The sequence below is a fragment of the Pantherophis guttatus genome, chromosome 6 (assembly GCF_059756535.1).
Source record: "Pantherophis guttatus breed Tessera chromosome 6, ASM5975653v1, whole genome shotgun sequence".
NCBI lineage: Eukaryota > Metazoa > Chordata > Lepidosauria > Squamata > Colubridae > Pantherophis > Pantherophis guttatus.
In genome coordinates, this window is record NC_142068.1 from 27,696,834 (window position 1) to 27,717,363 (window position 20,530).

The window sequence follows — 20,530 nt, forward strand, 5'->3', positions numbered from 1 at the left end:
GTATATATGAGATTTTTAATATATCTACATCACCAAAAGATCTTTGATTGTTGCCCGACTTAACAGTGAACTAAATAAATCTATTTTTCTCATTCAAAGGAATTGCGAAGGATGTTATTTGGAAACACATTTGAAGTCTTCAACTATGAATGGAAAAGATCATATTTCAGGTTTCACCGCCCTTTTACTGATTTGGCCTATGCCTTAGAGATGGATAAGGTAATGACTGCCCAACGTTTTTTTTAATTGATAAGTATTTTATCAGAATCTCACCTGTTTACTGGAAGGTCCAACCAAATCCTTCTACTTCAATTCCTTCTTTCTTCTCTTTTCCGGAACAATAAAAATAAAAATGGATTGCAAGCAATCTTGCTCATTTAAAGAAAGATTTATATTTTTAGTCCAGCATTCTGTAATAGATACTTGCACAAAGACTAGCACATATGGAGAATGTCAAGTAGTAAAAGACTTTCTAAAACTGATTATGTGATTTTTAAGTATATTTGCATTTTCTAGAGAGAGAATTGGTAAATCTATCCTATATAGGTTCAGAAGTTTCCAGCTGACTCTAGCAACTAAGTGTTCCAAAGCTTGTCATGTAAAGTCAAAAAAAAAAAACCCTGCATACCAACTGTCTGTTGGCAATATTCACCTTTCAAACTCAAAAAAATATTCATAATAATGCGAGCCAAGTTTGTTGTGTTGTTTAAGATGCTGACCCAGAAACCAAGAGACTGAATTCTAGTCCTACCCTAGGCATGAAAGCTTGCTGGATGACCTTGGACCAGCCACTTTCTCTCAGCCTGCCAAGCTTGTTATTGTGGAGAAAATAAGAAGAGAAAAGACTATTTGCCACTTTGAGATATTTATACAACTAATAAAGGATAAAAAAACTAATAAATAATAATAATAATGAGCAATAATTTATTAAATATGTATGCCACCTGATTTACACAGTTATGTAAATCTGGAAAATACTATATATACTCAATTTGTGATACAATACTTCCTGGGTCTGGCCAGATCTATGCTTTCCAAGACCTCTTCTTCCTGCCTAAGTAGACAGCAAGGAGCTAATAGATTTTTGTTTAATTTCATGACATGGAAAAATGCTTGTCCAGTATTGTTCTAAATAGAGCATGGGGATGTACGTACGTTGTTCAAAGCTCAGTCTCCTGTAAGCATTGAATAAGGTCTCCAATACATTGGATTTATATCATAGTGTAAGCAAATCACAGAGCAATTCTTTTGTTTTGTTTTTTTTAGGTTGGAGCTACAGCAATCCAGATGGCAGTTCAGGTTCACATCATGAAACACTTTTTGTTTGTACAAAACAAAGAAGAAAATATCTCCCTTCAAAGGTAAGGAAATGTATACCGTATTTTTCGGAGTATAAGGTGCATTTTTCCCCTCCCTAAAAGAGGGTGAAAATTTGGGTGTGTCTTATACACTGAATGTAGCCAAAAATGTGAGGCACGGAGGAGGCGATGGTCTGTGGCAATCCCTGCAGCCTGGAACAGCTGATTGGGGGTATTTCAGGAGGCTGATCCACCCGCCAATCAGCTGCTCGTGCTGAATCAGGCTGCAATAATGTGCTGAAGCTGACCTGGCTGTTCGCTATTTGCTGCAAGGACTGTCAGAGTTTGCAGCAGCAATCACATCCAGAAAGCACACACAAGTAACTGATTCAGCAGGATTCAATAACTTCTCTTTACATATAATATAACACATGAAGTAAATATACAATACCAAAAGCAGGTTTTCCAATATGGTAGTAAATACAAGCAAACCACAAGCAGAGGAGTTTCAGTTTCAGTTTTAGTTTCAGAGATTAGTACAGCATGCAGTTTTAGAACAGTTGAGCTAAGCCACGCCCAGGCACCTTGCTGTCTCCTTCCTTATTGCTCACACAACAAATACTGTTTCAGTTTCCAAACAGTCCTCAAGTCTCTCACATGCTGACAGGACGCTAGCCAGATGAATACCAATGGATGCTGGTAAGAAGAGTCAGATTTTTTTTTCTTATTTTCCTCCCCAAAAACTAAGGTGCATCTTATACTCCAGAGCATCTTATACCCTGAAAAATACGGTACCTCTGAGATGGGGAAAATTGTATTTATTAATTTCTAGATGGAGCAGGAAGAACATAATACAGATAGTCTTCAACTTATAATCACAATTAAGCCTAAAATTTATGTTGCTAAGTGAGACAGTTGTTAAGTGAGTTTTGCCATTTTACAACTTTTCTTGCTATGTTTATTAAGTGAATCACTGCAGTTGTTAAATTAATAACACCGTTGTGAAATGAATCTGGCTTCTCCACTGATTTCACTTGTCGCAAAAAGTGATTACGTGACCCAAGGACACTGCAACTGTCATAAATATGAGTCAGTTACTAAGCATTTGAATTTTAATCCCATGACTATGGGAATGCTGCAGTAGTCATCAGTGTGAAAAGGGGTCGTAAGTCACTTTTTTCACTGCTATTGTAACTTTGAACGGTCACTAAACAAAACTGTTGTAAGTCGAGGACTGCCTGTAATAGCATTTTCAAATCATGACTTAGAGCAGAGAGACACTGCTTTTTCTGGACTGAAAGCATCAGTTGCTTTGAGTGGATTCAGTGGTGGGTTTCAAAAAGATTTACTACCGGTTCTGTGTGTGTGGCTTGGTCGGTGTGGCATGGCTTGGTGGACGTGGCTTGGTGGGCGTGGCAGGGGAAGGATACTGCAAAATCCCCATTTCCTCTTGATCAGCTGGGACTCGGGAGGCAGAGAATAGATGGGGACGGGGCCAGTCAGAGGTGGTATTTACCGGTTCTCCGAACTACTCAAAATTTCCGCTACCAGTTCTTCAGAACTGGTCAGAACCTGCTGAATACCACCTCTGTGCGGACTGCCTTGGATTTCAGTCCCCAAAGTCAAAGGTAGTATCTAAATCTGATTTCATTTCATTTATTCTTGAATTTAATTAAAATTAAAACATAATTATATTTCTCTCCAGTCATTCATTTGTTCAAAGAATTTGGAGGTCTTGATGACCACATCCAAGGCTTAATGGGATCCCTTGTGGTTCTAAAACTGCAGGATTTGCAGTTATTTTCATGTGAAGGGCAGTAAACCTCTGATCTCCCACTCTTCTCCCACAAGTCCAGAGAGGAACTGTAACCTCCTTCAGTGTTCTTTTAATTAACCATATGTAACTTCATTTTTCAGATGGCACTCAGTCCTAAACTTGAGGAGTGCATTTGCAACAAAACTCCCAACTAGAATCACTCCAGCATCTATTCAATTCATGTGCATGTTAATTTGCTGCCATATCTATCCAGTGGAGAGACACTAAAGAGCAATTTCCACTGTGAGTTATGAATAGACAGGAACTTTATAATTTGCGTTAGGAAAACAATGTAGAGAGTATAACACGGAGAAATAATTTAAGCAGTAATAAGCGGTGGGACTTAGTGGGATCTTTATGTACTCAGCAGGGAAGCTTAATCATAGCTAGAACTCTCTGCCCATTACATTCAGCCATCTTAGTTACAACTCATTTCAACAGCATAGTATATAGTTGAACTGATTCTTCTCACCTTCTTCCACAAACGCCCACAGCAACAGCTGTCCCTCTGCAAAAAATCTCAGAGAAACTCACTCCATTCTGAACCATTCCAGGCTCTAATCTGCTTCTTGTCCTCCCAGTATCAAACCTCAAGTTTCCTCCAGCCTATTCTCTTGGCAGTTTCCTCACAAATGAAATCTACCAACCATTCTCTCTGTCTCTGTGCACTATCTGGCCTGTTAGGCCATCTCCAAGCTGCCTCCTCTGTTTTCAGAAAGAGGAATCCCAGCTGTAAAGTGTTGTATATTTTCATTTATCATCTATCTATCTATCTATCTATCTATCTATCTATCTATCTATCTATCATCTATCTATCTATCTATCTATCTATCTATCTATCTATCTATCTCACATTTATATGCTGCCCATCTTGCCTAGACTTGATTCTAGGTGGCTTACAATCAATAAAAACAACAGGATATAACACTGAAACATTAAAACAAATATTAATGCTAAAACTGATTTAAAATGGGCAAAGGTGGGAAGGGAGCAAGATTCACATGGGGAGGAAATGGGGTGTTATCTTAATCCACTAAACACTTCCAGAATGACACATGCCCATTGGGGCCCCAAGCCAGTTGACAGAGCCAGTTTTTCAGGCCCATTTGGAAGGCCAAAAGAGTCGGTGCAGATCTCACTTCAGGGGGCATGATGTTCCAGAAGGTGGAAGCCACAGCAAAAAAGACTGTTTCCAAAAGCCCATACTGATATTTCCACTATGACTTACATTTAATATTTGTTTGACAAAGGATTAATATAGCACATGTTCTGTTCACAAAGTATGAAGAAATGTCAACACACATGCAATTTAGATCCTGCCAGCCAGAATTCCTTGACCATTGAGGTCTGCTGATGCAGGTAGGATGAGCCAATCTCATTGTGGTCCTCGGGTAATCTGAATGCATGTGAACCTGCACAGGGGCTGCTGGGCAACATTGTGCAGACTCAAGAAGGGTGGAGAAATCATGGTGTTTTGTTGCACTTATCACCATGAGGTAGGCCTTAATAGTGGCTCTAACTCACATTGGTTGGATTGATTTCCCAACCCCTGATTTCGGTAGTATTTTTCTCCCCATTGATGTTTATTATTTATTTATTTATTTATTATTCAAACTTCTATACCGCCCTTCTCCTTTCGGACTCTCCTTTCGGACTCTCCTTTCAGATGCTGATCCCTTGGTTACTTTAGGCTGCCTCTCTCTAGGTTAACGTCTTCTTTTTGCTAACCATCCCTCTAAGATAGTGTTTCTCAATCTTGACAATATTACATATTGGACTTTAACTCCTAAAGTTTCCCACCCAGCATGTTGGCAGGAGAATTCTGGGAACTGAAGTTCACATATCTTGAGTCACTATGGTTGAGAAAACTGCTAAACTTCTGCTGCTCAACTTTCTCCTTCTTTGCATCTGTTTGTCTGTGTGTGTCTCTGCTTATATTCATAGGTTGCTATTTCTCTTTTTGTCTCTGAGATCCATTTCTTGCCTCTTTATGCTCTTGGGAAAAAAACCTCCCTTCAAGAGGTGTCCATTTCTGATTTTCCTACCAGCTCCAAGCTTTCTCCAAGCCTCACTTTATCACTTTGCTTAATCTCTTTTCACTTTAGCATCTCCAAAGATCTTATTTCCTCTGCTTTTGTCTTTCCTCTGCTAAACATGTGAAAGTACCATATTTTTCGCACTATAAGATGCTCCAGACGATAAGATACACCTAGCTTTTGGGGAGAAAAACAAGAAAAAAAATCTGCCTCTGCCTCCCAGCAATTTGCCTCCTTGCAGCAAACAGCCTGGTCAGTTTCAGTACAGCTTGATTTAGCATGAGCAGCTGATTGGTGGTTGGATTGGCCTCCCAGAATACCGCCAATCAGCTGTTCCAGGCTGCGGGGATTGCATTTAACATTAATCCTGGTAAATTTCATCACCCAATTTAAGAAACCGAGATTTGAATCTACCTTGTTGAGCTCAACATAGACCATAGTTTCTTATTCCATAATATATGACATACCTGCAATTAATAAAAGGAACCATTTCGGAAACCTTTTCCCATTCACTTAGGAAAAACCCTGGTGAGATAACACACCCAAGTCTTGCATATCTTATTTTAACATTATGCTAAATCATGGTTTGGTATTATTATTTTTTTTACAAGTCCAACCCAATGCCTTTTGTGAATAAAAATCAAAGAAATAGTTCAGAATCTACTGATTTACTTCCATGGCTCCCTGTGACCTTTTTCTGTTTGGCTTTCCAGTATATCTGAAATAAGCCTCAAAGAGCAAGAAAAAACTCTTACAAGAGCAGTAGCCGACATTCTGTGGACAGCAGGAGAAAGTCAGAGAGCGACTATCTGCCTTATCACGGATGATACCTACTTTATTGCAAATATAGACTACGAAGTGGATCACTTTACTGAACAAGTAAGATGAGCTATTTTAAAGATCTGGAAGGGAGAAATGTTTGAGTTGAGTTTAGACCAGAGGTGGGTTTCAGCAGGTTCTGACCAGTTCTGGAGAACTGGTAGCGGAAATTTTGAGTAGTTCGGAGAACCGGTAGTAAAAAGTCTGACTGGTCCCGCCCTTATCTATTCTCTGCCTCCTGAATCCCAGCTGATCGAGAGGAAATGGGAATTTTGCAGTAGCCTTCCCCTGGAGTGGGGTGGGAATGGAGATTTTACAGTATCCTTCCCCTGCCACACTAATCAAGCCAAGCCCACCAAGCCACGCCCACCAAGCCATGCCACGCCCACCAAGCCACACCCACAAAACCTGTAGTAAAGAAATTTGAAACCCACCATTGGTTTAGACCCAACATAAAAAACCCCTCAAAAGTACACAAGCTAAATAAATACTTAGAACAAATGCCACCCATTCAAAGCCAGAATTCTAAGAATTTAAAAATACAGGTAGCCCTTGACTTACAACCATTCATTTAGCAACCATACAAACTTACAATGGCACTGAAAAAGGTGACGTACAATTGGACATTTCTCTTATGACTTTGCAGCATGCCCACAGTCACATGATCAAATTTTGGGCACTTGGCAACCGGGGTGTATTTACAATGGTTGCAGCATCCCACTTGCAATCTTTGCAGCCAGTTTCCAACAAGCAAAGTCAATAGATAAACCTGGATTCACTTAATGACCACATGATTCACTTAACAACTGCAATGATTTGCTTAACACTATGGCAAAAATATCCTAAAATTGAGTGTGACTCACTCATAACCATTTTGCTTAGTAATGGAAATTCTGGTCCCAAATGGACTATATATGTGTGTGTATGTATGTGTATGTGTATGTGTATGTGTATGTGTATATACACATGGGTGAAATCCAGCAGGTTCTGACAGATTCTGAAGAAACGGTAGCAGAAATCTTGAGAACCGGGAAATACCACCTCTGGCTGGCTCCAGAGTGGAGTGGGAATGGAGCTTTTGCAATTTCCCTCCCCCAGGAGTGGGGAGGAAATGGGGATTTTGCAGTATCCTTCCCCTGGAGTGTGGTGGGAATGGAGTTTTTGCAGTATCCTTCCCCTGCCACACCCACCAAGCCATGCCCACAGAACCGGTAGTAAAAAAAATTGGATTTCATCACTGTATACACACCTCATATATAGATACTACATAAGTCAAGGACTACCTATAATAGTGACAGGCTATTTGGGGAAGATTGCTGTATGTGATAAAAGAGGAAACCATATGTGGGATGCAAACATTCAAACAACCCATTAGTAGCCTGGAAATAGTTAACTTTTATGTATTACTTTGCTGCTCTTTAGGAGTCATCCACATTTTTCTAACCCAGTGAAATCTGGCAGATTTTACTAAGGTGAACTCTAGGATATGCAAGATACATAATTCAAATCAGAACAAACAATGCTTGTCTGTAATAGTGCTGAATGAGGTAATTACTATATCTCACATGTTTTTCAATATTTTGTTCTTACTGGAATCCAACCTCTTTATGGGCATTCTGTAGTTCTTAATATTTCTTTGCAGGTTCAACTGTTTGACTTTTTTGAAAAAGAAACAATGCAGCAGTTTATCTTGGATCACATACACTGCGTAAGTAGAGGGTGTGCAATTCACTTACAAAATTGAATCTCTTCCAATCTTTTTTTTTTTTACTATACTCAGAAAGAGAACTACAGTTCCGTGTATTTTTCTCTTAAACGATTACTACCTGTTTACTAGGGATTATTCTTAAATCATCTTACACAGGATTGCTGTCCGGTTCATATCCAGAAGTATTAACTAATTCAATTTTATTCTTATCCAGCAGCTAAACTTTTCATACATTTTGAATAATCATGTTTGCTTTTGTATGGAGAAGTTTTCTTCATCTTGTCATCCAAAATCTGGCTGTTTCTACAGCTGTTGGGTTAGAGTGGGTAGTGGGCAGGGGTGAAATCTACTTACCTTCCTTACCGGTTCGGAAGTGCACGCACCGTGTGTATATGCTCACTTTGTGTGCGCGCATACGCATCACATGCACACGCAGACCTTCTGTGCAGGCGCAAAACCTGGTTAAGAGCAGGAAGTAATGATACCCGGGCAGGTGGGCAGAGCTTTTCTCTGCCATCGCTACAGGATCGCCGAACCACCGGCCAAGATCGCTACCGAATCGGGCGATCCGGTCCAATCCGGGAGCATTTCACCCCTGGTAATGGGTCCTGTCTACTTGGTTGTTGTTCTTCTAGCATTTGGTTCTTTTAATTGCATTTTAAAATTATTATTTTCTGTGTACAACCCAGAGTCGTTGTAGAATTGGGCAACCATGTACATTTTTAAATAAATAAATAAATCTATGCTGGTGAAGAATTTTGGAAGTTGTAATCCCAGTATATCTGGAAAATACCAGGTTAGGAAAGGCTATTTTGGATAATATTGTAATTAAAAACAAGAAACAACATCTAATTCCAATTCTCCGAAAAGTTGGGCAATGTTAAAATAATTATTGTTTTCTTTAATCTATTTGAATCAGCTGAATTCTGAGGGAAGTCATGGGGTCATCTTATTTCTGTATAGTTTACTTTTCTCCAGGACATTTGAAAGGTAAAATGTTTTTTTTTTCCATTTTTTAAATACTTAGATTTAAGTTAAGCAATTATTTACCAATCAATGTGTATACCTTATGATTCTGAAAATGTTATTTATATTCATCGGTAAAGAAAGTTTTAGAAGATAAGTTGATCCATATACTATCAATACTCAGAGAGCATCAAGGACTCCACTTCAGTTCCACAGAGAAGATTTTCAATATATATGGACATAAACATAGCCCTTGTTTGCAAACAGTCCCATTTTTCTCCCTTGAGAAAAAGAACCTTTGGTATCTGGAATTGCTGAATGTTTTTCTGCTGGTTGCAATATCACAATAAAAACAACAGAATTATAACCACGTACTACCGTGTTTCCCCAAAAATAAGACCCTGTCTTATATTTTTTTGGACCCCAAAATAAGTGCTTGGCCTTATTTTCAGGGAGGTCTTATTATTTTGGGCGCATTGAGCAAGACGGGACTCCTCTTGCTGTCTTACCTGATTTCCAGCTCTGTCTCTCTAACCCTAACCAGAGGAAATGGCAGGGACCAGCTGCGCATGCGCTTAAATGTTTTTGGGGAGGGCTTATTTTCAGGGAGGGCTGATTTTCAGGGGGGTTTATTTTAGCGCATGCGCTCAAAAGCCTGATTGAGCTTATTATCAGGGGATGTCTTATTTTCAGGGAAACAGGGTATGCAAATTGTAAATCCAAAACCAAAGTAGGAAAGAAGAGAATCAAGAGATGCAGGTGATTTTTACAGAAAGGCTCTTCAAAAAAACCCTTCAATTAAGTGACCCTTAATTGCCCAGTTTCATATTTGTTATATCTTTGCTTATTATTTCCATATCCTGCCTCTCAAAGGGAGGTTTATTTGATTTTCTTCCTTCCTATTTTATCAATTCCATAACTCTGCTATGTAAATTAAACTTGAGTGTTTATATAAAGAAAGGCTGGGCATGATCTCAATAATATTTTAAAAATGAAATGTGCTGTGAAATAACAAACAATCTATTCATACAGAATAACCTTCATGACTCTTGTCTCCCAGCTAGGTCTGATGCTTTACTTAATATCATACTGATTATTACACCCTGCAATGCTGTTAAACATTGTTCATTCTCCGTCCTATAGGCTTTGCCATAGGATAGCTGAAACAGGATTTTGTGTAGATGGCAAACTATAAATGAAGTGAAGTTAATTAATAGTTAAACTATAAGTGGAGTATTACAGGATATGGGGGCAATTCTATCAATGGATAGAGATAAGATATAATAAAAATTAATATAATGCAAGAAACTTAGAAAAAATGTAATAAATTAAATTAAAATGTAAAAGTCAGATAGAAATGTAGCAAGAAAATGATGGTAAAGGAGGAAATATAATGACACAAAAATATGTACTCAGATGTCACACTGAATAATTAATGATGTATTGTTTGTTTAAATGTAAAAATAAAAATTTTTTTAAAAAGGTTAAACTATAAGTGAAACCAATTCTGTAGCATTTTCTCTATTTTTGGCTGAACAGGCTTCAGGGAGATCTCGACTTCACCACAACTCACCTGTTACAATGGAGACATGGAGACATTAGCTGCAGACAAGTAAGTTTCTAAATGTGAAATTTATAGTCTTTGACTACTTTCCATAAGTACATAAAAATGAAAAAAAATAATATGCTGCTATACTTTAACGTTTCCAGTTACTGGGCAATGTTGGGTTTCAGGGTTTAGAGATTGTAGCCAAGACAAAAGATTTCCTGGTGTGTTGCCAGCAGCTGCAGCTGACACCCTCAGAGGCAGGGTGGTTTGCCTAGCAGACCCCAGGCAACTGAGCAGCAATTTAGTCTTTATAGTCAGGTGTCCTGATTCTTCATACTACCTGGAAGTGTAATGTTGGTCCTTTCTCCCTTTAGGCAATTCTGAATCTCATTTTAACTGGCAGGGCAAGTCCACATGTGTTCAATGGATGCCAAAAGCTTGACACTGAAGGCAGCGTGCAAAAAGTACAGCATGGAATTCTCTCCCGTGGTGATGTTGGCTACTTACGATGGAGCAAGGAAGAAACAGAACAGTACAGATCTCTACAGGTGTGGAAAAAAGCATTCAGCTGACAAGTATTTGAAGGAGTTTTGCTCCCTTGATTAGCCAGTCCAATCCAGGGGTGGGTTCTACTTTTTTTTTTTTAATTTGATTTATATGCTGCCCTTCTCCGGAGACTCAGGGCGGCTTACAATGCGCTGAGCAATAGCCTTCATTCTTTTGTATATTTATACAAAGTCAGCTTATTGCCCCCACAACTGGGTCCTCAATTTACCTACCTTAGAAAGGATGGAAGGCTGAGTCAACCTTTGTCTTTTTGTCATTTTATTAGATTTGTATACCGCCCTACTCCCGAAGGACTCAGGGCGGTGAGACCTTGAGCCTTGGCGAGATTCGAACCTGCAGTAATTGCAGGCAGCTGGTCTTAATAACCAGCTTAATAACAGGGTGCCTTAGACCACTGTACTACCAAGGCTACTTACCTTTACTACCGGTTTGCAATAGGATCGTGCACACACTTTTGCTTCGCTTGCGCGCGCGCGCGACTTACTTCTGTGCATGCGCAGATCGCTGATGACATCTGGGGCGGTGGACAAGGCCTCCTGCCAGTTTTACTACTGGTTCTTGCGAACCGGTCTGAACCGGGGAAAACCCACCACTGGTCCAGCCCCATAAGAGGATCTCAAAATAGCTTTGAGACATCATGAGCCAACAAGAGTGAGAACAATGAGAAACAGCCAGCTTATAGAAGAATATAAAAAACATCTTTCTTGGTGAAATAAAAGTTTGATCTAGTTTAGCATTTTCTTCTGACAGGGGCCTAGCAGGTGTTAACAAGAAGCTCATAAGCAGATGTAAATCCTATAATCCTTTCTCCCAGCAACTGATAGTAATACTGGACAGTATATGTGCAAGCAAGATTTTCAGCCTCTGAGCAGAGACACTTGTATGCAGCCTACACCAGGCCTCCCATGGTCTCTTCGCCCCTCTTAGGCACCCTGCACTCTTTACTCTACTGCCATGATGATGAACCTATGGTACATGTGCCACAGGTGGCACACAGAGCCCTCTCTGCGGGCACGCCAGCCGTCGCCCCAGCCCAGCTCCACTACACATGCGCACATGCTTCCTGCCAGCCAGCTGGTTTTCGGGTGTCTGCTGTGCATGCACGGGGGATGGGGCGCATATGGGGGATGTGCATGTGCATGCATGGGGGGCAGGGCACATGTGCGGGGGGAGCTCGCAATGCATTTTATGAGTTTATGCATGTGTGTGCGCCCCCACACCCAGTTTTGGGCCTGGAAGGCCTCCTGCACCAACCTGGAAGCCAAAAATGGGTGAGGGAGAGGCGCATGGGGGGGTGCATGTGCGGGGGTGCTTGCATTGTGTTTTGGGGTTGCATGCAGACGTGCATGCTTTGGGCACTCAGCACCAAAAAGCTTAGCCATCACTGCTCTACTGCATTGCTTCTCCACACATGGGCTGAAAATCCTGATTAGATTTCAGCTCCCTCTCATCTCTGGAAGCTGGCTGAAAGAGCTCCCTGACAAAAGCCAAGCAGACTTAGAGCTGAAATCCTTCAGCAAGAAGCTTTCTGAGTCAGACCCCAAAGACAAGAGGGATTCCTTTTGGCAGGCAGCCGCAATTTGCAACCTTCCTTGCTGGTTTCCCCATTGACTTTCTGGGGAAGCTGGCAGAGAAAATTGGAAATGGCGATCACATGATCATAGGGCACTTGGCAACCAGCTATAAGTGTGAACAGGTTGCTAAATGCCTAAACTGTGATCATGTGATCGTGAGTTGAGGGCACGTCCTCTCTTTATCTGGAGACGTTCCAAGAAACCAGTCTGCTCCCCTGTTCATTGGTCTTTGCTGCAGTCATTGGCTCCACTTTAGCAGAGCTGTCTTATGTTTGCCATAATCCTCCAGAAGTCATATTTCATGTGTTTGTATAAATCTCTATTTAGTATTTGTTAGGCTGATGATATTGCCACAACTCATGGAAGTTAATTTTATAATTCATGTGTTTTTCTCTTTCATCATTCAGCTTCACTGGATAATTCAGGCTATTTCTTGGACTGCCATAACTTTCATAGTCCACTTGACAGCATTTTAGAAGAATTAAAGATCTTAGGGAATGATAGCTTACTATCCCAGACATGACTAATTAGACATCCCTCAGAAGAATCTAGAATTGTTCCCAGGGTGGTTGAAATAAAAAACTATCACCACTTTTTGCAGACAATGAATCTCATTTTACTTTTATGCCAGTTTAACCTTTTTAGAGTGAGGTGTTTGCATTTTAAATTTAGAAATATGCAATTCTAAAAAAACATGCAATTGCATTTTATTTCACTTGATCCATAACTACAACTTTTATACTACAGGTTGGAAGCATGTTGAAGACACCAAAATTGCCAATATGGCTGTGCAACATAAATGAAACATACAGCATTCTCTTCAGCTTAAACAGGCTATTATTGTCTGATTGGAAAATGGAACATCTCTTTGATTTATATTTTTATAAAGGCAAGCCCTCCCAAAAGAAAACTGTTCATCTAACAATAGGTAGGCATTTATATTTCTTGGAAAAGTATTAAAGGAAGATGCTTATTTCTTTTTCCCACAAGTAATGTTTAAATCCATTTTCCTGTCTTTTCTGATCATTGTAAATCAAATTTTAAAAGTGATATCAATTTAAATGCCCCTTCTAATTTTTAATTGTAAAGTGATGAACCCCAGATTAAAAAGTATTCCTAAAAATTCTTAGACAATCACTCAAACTATAAACAAATTAAAATAAACAATCTAGCATCTTAAAAGATCCAGCTGTGACTGAGAATGAAAGTTTCTGGTGAAAATTCCAAAATCATTGCCAATAAAGGTAAGGGAAATACTCCAATTGTTTCAAGCCATATAAGCCATTAAAAGACTTACCTAAAGACCATATATATCATAAAACTGCTCTATTGTATACAATAAGTGATGTGCTGAAGTGCTGTAATAAAAAAGTGAAGGTTTGAATATCATAGTATGGAGTACTGTGCTAGAATGAGAAGGTACTCGGCAAGAAGGGACCTTTTAAATGGAATGGGACAATTCATTGTGACTAACTTGCCATGGCCAATTGACCATGGGACAATTCGCCATGGCCAATTCACCGCAGGACAATTCAACAATTGGGTTTAATTGTTTAAAACAACTAAAAACAAATATTTTATTTTTTGTCATTCACATTTCATTTTGTCCCTCCTTTGGTATTCTTTTTTTTAAATGATTCTATTCCACAATTTATTCAATATTACTGTAACTCTTATACCACAGTGAATTGTCCCATGGCAAGTTGGCAGTGGTGAGTTGGCCATGGTGAGTTCACCATGGCAAGTTGACTGTGGGGAATAGTCCTACATCCCTTTTTAAATATTTGAGAGGTCTCCATTCAGTGGATAAATAGATGGATAAATAGATGAATGATTGGATGGAGAGAGAGAGAGAGACCACTGAAATCAACGGCCTAGTAAATGGAAATGTGTGAAGAAATTCCAACAATCTAATGATGTAGAATGATAAATGCACGATTGCATTTTCATATTTCAAAATATTCTGTGATTCATAGGCTTGGAAGATATTATTTAGGCTATTGAGTCCAACTCTTTGATCAGTGCAATCCTTTCGCTATCTAGCCTTTATTTGAATATCTCCCATGAAGGGAACCCAGTATATCTTTGGATAATTGGTTTCACTGCTGGGAATCTTTTCCCCCCTAACATTTAACTGGTATCTGCCTTCCTATGTCTTCCATTTCATGTACTCTGGAAATATACAGAACTGGTCTTGGCCACTTGGTCTTCTGTATCAAAAACTGCAGATAATGGTCCTAATCTGAAATGTAGCTGTGTGAACATTGGGCACAATCCTTTTCCTTTGTATCATTTCTTTCACATAAGTTACATTTTGTGAGCTTTATTCTGAGAAACATTTCAAAAAGTGACTGAGACTTATCTGCTCTTCTAATTTCAATATATGGCTATATTCTGAATTAATACTAAAGTGGACTCAAGATCTGTTTTGCCGGAACCAGAGTAAATGCATGTTTGCTGTTCTCTTCGCAGATACACATTCTCATCACTGGGAAGAAAACCATTCTGTGGATGACAGGGATCCCAACAAAAGAGTGCCATCTCTGGAAATGGCCATTCGAACTAAATGGGAAGGAGCCGCCATTAGCTGGAATGGGACAACTCCTTTCTTCTGATCCAAGTGACTGGAAGAGATGGTCTTCTTTAAAGGTGCTGCCCACATGAACCTTGAAATGAAAGTGAGAAGGAAGACAGCGTATTGCTAATTTAAAAAGTTGCTACTGCGAATTACAGGGGGAAAAATTGCATCATGCGTAATTCACTCAAGTGCTAATCAATACATGATACAATGGATTGTAGCAAGATGAGTATTTGTCTGTACAGTCCTCATTTAGTGACCACAATTAGGAACAGCAACTGGTCGCGAAGTTAGTTCTTCATTACCATTGCAAGTGCAAACGGTTGCTGTTCAAGGAAGTCACTAAACAAGGACTACCTGTAATGGAAATATAATTGATACGAGGTAACTGAAAATGAGCATTAAGCAGTCTTGCTCTTGAATACAGGGAAAGTGAATTTCATGGAAATAGTATTATCCCTCATGAACATAATTTTCTGTAAGGTCAGGCACAAAAAAAACCCACTTCTATTTTGAAAATTTCCTTATGGGATAGAAAACATCATTAATAAAAAAGTAGCCAATATATGAATCTCAGTTTTGTTGAACAACAAATCCAACCAGACCTAATCAACATGGCCAATGGGCCCATGCTTGAACTGCAGCTTATCGATATCTCACTGATTCTCCAGTTATGTGTTCAGAAATTAAGCAGAATTGATTTTCTTCAGATTAATGCTATCTCAGCATCAACCAGTAATGTGATAGGCACACATATTATATCATGGGAACAATATTAGCCCAGATTTCTTCTAGCCATCATATCAAGATTGCTCTTGGATAGTGAAGACCTAAATAGAGATAATATCAATTAGAATTTTGGAAAATGGCAGAATTAAGTCAAATATCCAAGATATTGTCCACTTGCCTTCTGATTTTGAAAAGTGATACTTATCATTTTAACAAATTATTATTTAACACGCTATTCCTTAAGCAAAAGAATGAAGTAACCCAATATAATATACTTGAGGCCTTTGAATCTAATAGGCTTTGACTATTCTTTTATTTTCCAATTGTCTTTCCTCAAAATTAGAACTTTATTGGAGGATTTAGAAAAAAGCTGTGTTCTATCTATACCTTCTGTATTTTTCACCACTCTTTCTAACTTGCCTTTTTTGTACCTCTAAAATCATTAAGGAGAGAAAAACAAAATATTTGTTTATTGGTAGCACTAGGAAGCCATGGTCTAGAAGTCTTTAATTTAGTCTTAGACAATTCTTCAGTTTGTGCTGAGATTTCAATGGGGCCTTGACTTTGTTTTAGTATGTTTTTCTCAAAGTGACTTTGATCATTATATTATGTGCTTATCTTTGTTAAGCATTCATGCTTCCATTAGTAGATGAGTGACCACATGAATTTGTTAATTAAATAAAAAGATCAATGACGAGGTCTTTGCTTACGCTGAGCTTCTACATGCTAATAGCAATAGCACTTAGACTTATATACCACTTCACAGTGCTTTATAGCCCTCTCTAAGCAGTTTACAGAGTCAGCATATTGCCCCCAACAATCTGGGTCTTCATTTTACTGACCTTGGAAAGATGGAAGGCTGAGTCAACCTTGAGCCAATCAGAATCGAACTGCAAAACTGCTGGCAGCCAGCAGTCAGCAGAAGTAGCCTGCAGTACTGTATTCTAACCACTGTGCCATCATGGCTAATTCTGAACACAGAATCTACATGGCACATGCATGTTGTCTTAATCCTGATCTTGATGTTCTGAATGAAAGAGTCTGCAGGAGAACTTTAAAAGCCTAAGAAGTTTGTATGCATGAAAGATTCAAATTTTGTTCAGTAGAATATACAGAGCCCTATCCCCTTTTAGAGCTTACTCAGTTTGTGAAAGTCTGGGACACTGAAATCTCTGCAAAGTACTATCATATAAACACTTTTGGCTTTACCACCAATTTGAAGTGGTAAAGTTAAAGCTAAGCATGAAATCAACAGGATTAATATTACCGGTAATGGGAATCTGGAATCATACCTTTCTAACAAGGAAATATTAAAGTTGAGAGACACAATGGATAGGTTGTTGGGCAAAAGGATAAAAATATTAAGTTTTTTTTCTGCAAAAATAGTGACAATAACAACATCTATAGAAATCAATAGCAAAAACAGCAAACTAAGAGTAAACAAAGGTGTTAATACATATTAAAATAAAAAGTGTTTGAAAGAATTTGGCAGAAATTCACAAGAATGTACTTGTGTGTTTCAGACAGTTTGTATTTTCATAGAGGAATTCTGCACCAAATAATTTAAAGAAGTAAAACGACTGTGTGTTAAATTGAAATATTTTTCCATGAGCAATTTCAGTGTTTCAGTATAAATTGATGATTTCTCCTATTTGAAATCAGTATGGAATAATAGAAAGAATATAAAAATGAATTACTGGTAATCCACAATGGTAAGATTATATTGGGCAAATTAGTATTATTGGAAGCCTTAAAACCTAATATAAAAAGCTTTGAAAATAAACATAACTCAATAACCATAAAATGTTCAGCGCATTGAACACATAATTTATTCTTAAGAATCAGAAAGAACAAGATTATGCAAAACTCAGAAACAATGAATCTACAAACCCCTTTGATGTACAGCCTGCATGTCCTTCCTATTTGCTTGTCTTCTTCTTTTCTCACTCATATCAAACAACAAAATCTGTGGTGGCACAGAGAACAAGGGTATTGCACTGAGAATATTCTCACTATCTTCTGAAATAATCCAGAAGATGGCGCTCAGAACTACAAACGAACCTTTCATGTCAATGGCATTCATTGCAATATCACTGTTTAATCTCCGCCATCCACAAAATGGAAGAAGCACAATGCTGTTTGTGAAACTTCCACCAACAATGGCAGGTAAATATGAGCTACCAGTTGGGTGAGTTCTCTAAAAATGCTCTGTACAAACCAACATGTTACAACATGTATATTCCCTGGAAAATTCTAATTCACCTTCAAGTATGAACTTTGTGCACCAACTAGTCATGAGCCACCCAAAAGCATTTGTGAAAAAATCTTGAACCATGTTGTATCACAAGTTAGTACTGTAGTAGTAACAGTCTTGTTAGTAAGATTCTGATAAAAAGTTGAGTAATAGGCCACCCCTAAAATACCTTTTGTCACTCTAGTGCCCTCAAGATGTGTTAGATTTTAAATCTCAGAATCCTTCATCTACAGAGAACGTGTAGATTATGGTTTGTTTGAAAAGACAACCAACACATCTGGAAGAGACCAATTTGGGGAAAGCTAAGAATTTTTTAGCACATCCACAATTCTCTCAATATATGAATGAGCATTCAAATTTATGGATTCTTGACCTTTCTGTTTTCTCCACCTCATTGTTTCCCGTGCTTCCAACATTTTTATATTTAAAATCAGTAGTAGGTTTTTATGCAGTTCACAGGCCTTATAGGCAATATCTTTCTTAGGGCAATGGAAACATTGAAATGTTATATCTCTATTTTTCCATCCAAAATTGCAAAATAACACAGGAGTTGTTTTCCTCTTAAATTATCTTTGCATAATGAAAACTTTTGGAAACTCAGAAGCTTTAGCTTTTAGCTAAAGCTTTCAAGTTTCCAAAAGTATTTATTATGCAAACTTAGTTTGATCAAGAGAAGAAAAATAAAACCAACCCTGTATCATTTTGCATTTTGGACAGAAAAATAAGGACCCTCCAGACATGCAAATGGCATAGTTACCAAAAACAGAGTAGTATTCAGTTGAATTGTATTCTTTCAACATTTTCTGGGAATAAAAGTGAAATGCTTGTAAATTCCACATCTTAATTCCTCCTTCAAATAACAACCTGTTTCCAATTGCTGGGAAAAACAAGGGAAATCAGCACAGCAATCTTCCTATTTAACAAGGATGGAAAATACCTTTTACTTCACAATTGTTCTTTACACAGCTAATTCAGTGTATAATTGTTCCCCTAAAAATAATTCAGATGCCTCGGCATCTCGTCCTCATCCATGCTTGGGATATAAAAGTGTACTGTTACTATTGGACTGCACTATACTTATGTAGGTCTGACAACATTTTGGATTTTTTGAATGCTGGCTTATTATTTGTTCCCAAATGTTGCCAAAGTTGATGTAAGTGTTATGTGATATCCTGTAGACGTATAAACAATATAAGTGAACAAATAAACCCAAGTCTCATTCTTGTTTCATCTTATTACTTAAAGAAGCATCCAGCATGCGATGGACTCCTTCATTTCAGAAACTTTTTCACTTTTAGTTGCAATAACTGCACCCAAATGTTTTTGTTTTTTTTAATTGGCAGTCAATCTCTCTTTATTGTGTAGAAATTTCAGCTCATTCCCACTTGGCAACTGCTTCAATGTAGTACTGTTTGAGAATGGAAGTCCTTTTTTCGGGTCTTTTTATAACCTTTCTAGAGTTTTGTGTTTAGATCTGGCCAATCTAAAACATTTAATGTACTCTTCTCCATTCTTTTGTAGGAAGTTAGCACCCACCCCTCTCCTAGAAGAATGAAATACTTTAGGAAATATTAAAAAGGCAGAATATATTTCCCTGGATGAGAAATGGAGAAACTTGTTTTAAAGACAAATCAGCTCCCACCTTCCTGCCTCCCCCTCCCACTTTGTCAATGGGCCAGAGGCAGAAACCCAATCCCCCCCCCACCTTTGTCAATGGACCATCATCTGCAACACAATAGGACCCATCTAGCAACAGAAACTCACCACATGTCATCTGGGAAGATTGCATCAGCCAGCAAGGCTAGCTAAGACCCCCACCCCCGGGGAGTCTGACAACCAATCAAGATACTCTTCCTGTGCCCCAGAAGTTCAAAGCCCAGAGAGGGACTTGCTGGGGACTTGCAGCATCTCTGCCCTTTTCCATTCAGGAACTCAAACCATGTGATCCTGTCCACCATTAAACCATCTTTCCAAGCAGTCTCTATGTTTCCAGTGTCTTTTTCCCCACTTGGAGCTGAACCCAGAAGGATATTTCTTCCAACACTTTTGCAGATATGTTTGTGTGTCGGAGATCTTCTTGCATGACCCATTTGCATGACTCCCATTTCAGCCTTCAACACCTGATGAGCAGGTTGTACAATATTCTGTTGTAGAACTCCCAGATACAAAGCAAAATTCATATTGCGAGTATTTTATCCACTTTTATTGTACAGAACTATCCTGGGAAAAATCCAGAGAACCACTAAATAGCAAAAGAAATAGCACTTAGATTTATATACCGCTTCATAGTGCTTCACAGCACTCTCTAAGGCAGGGCTGTCAAACTCATGTCATCATGGCGGTGTCAGGGCGGTGTCATGTGACGTATCGGGACTTTTTCCCCCTTTGCTAAACTGGGTTTGCGCATGGCGGTGTCACGTGACGCATCCGACCTGCAGGCTGGGAGTTTGACAGCCCTGCTCTAAGGGGTTTACAGAGTCAGCATATTGCCCCCAAATATCTGGTTCCTCATTTTACCGACCTTAGAAGGATGGAAATTGAGTCAACCTTGAGCTAGTGAGAATTGAAGTCCTGGCAGTGAGCTGAATTAGCCTGTAATACTGCATTCTAACCAGTGAGCCAGCAGAAAATTCTAA

At 38.7% G+C, this 20,530-nt stretch overlaps 1 protein-coding gene across 1 annotated transcript in view; it reads left to right on the plus strand.

The window, feature by feature from the left end:
- Nucleotides 1–15,006, plus strand: part of MINDY4B (MINDY family member 4B) — a 29,295-nt gene extending 14,289 nt beyond the window's left edge. The window contains exons 5-13 of the mRNA XM_034440308.3: nucleotides 100–219; nucleotides 1,267–1,361; nucleotides 5,864–6,029; nucleotides 7,612–7,677; nucleotides 8,597–8,667; nucleotides 10,183–10,255; nucleotides 10,567–10,740; nucleotides 13,081–13,261; nucleotides 14,806–15,006. Of these exons, the coding sequence (XP_034296199.2) occupies nucleotides 100–219; nucleotides 1,267–1,361; nucleotides 5,864–6,029; nucleotides 7,612–7,677; nucleotides 8,597–8,667; nucleotides 10,183–10,255; nucleotides 10,567–10,740; nucleotides 13,081–13,261; nucleotides 14,806–14,948 (1,089 nt within the window). The 3' untranslated portion in view covers nucleotides 14,949–15,006. The remainder of the gene's footprint in view (nucleotides 1–99; nucleotides 220–1,266; nucleotides 1,362–5,863; nucleotides 6,030–7,611; nucleotides 7,678–8,596; nucleotides 8,668–10,182; nucleotides 10,256–10,566; nucleotides 10,741–13,080; nucleotides 13,262–14,805) is intronic.
- Nucleotides 15,007–20,530: the final 5,524 nt, after the last annotated feature.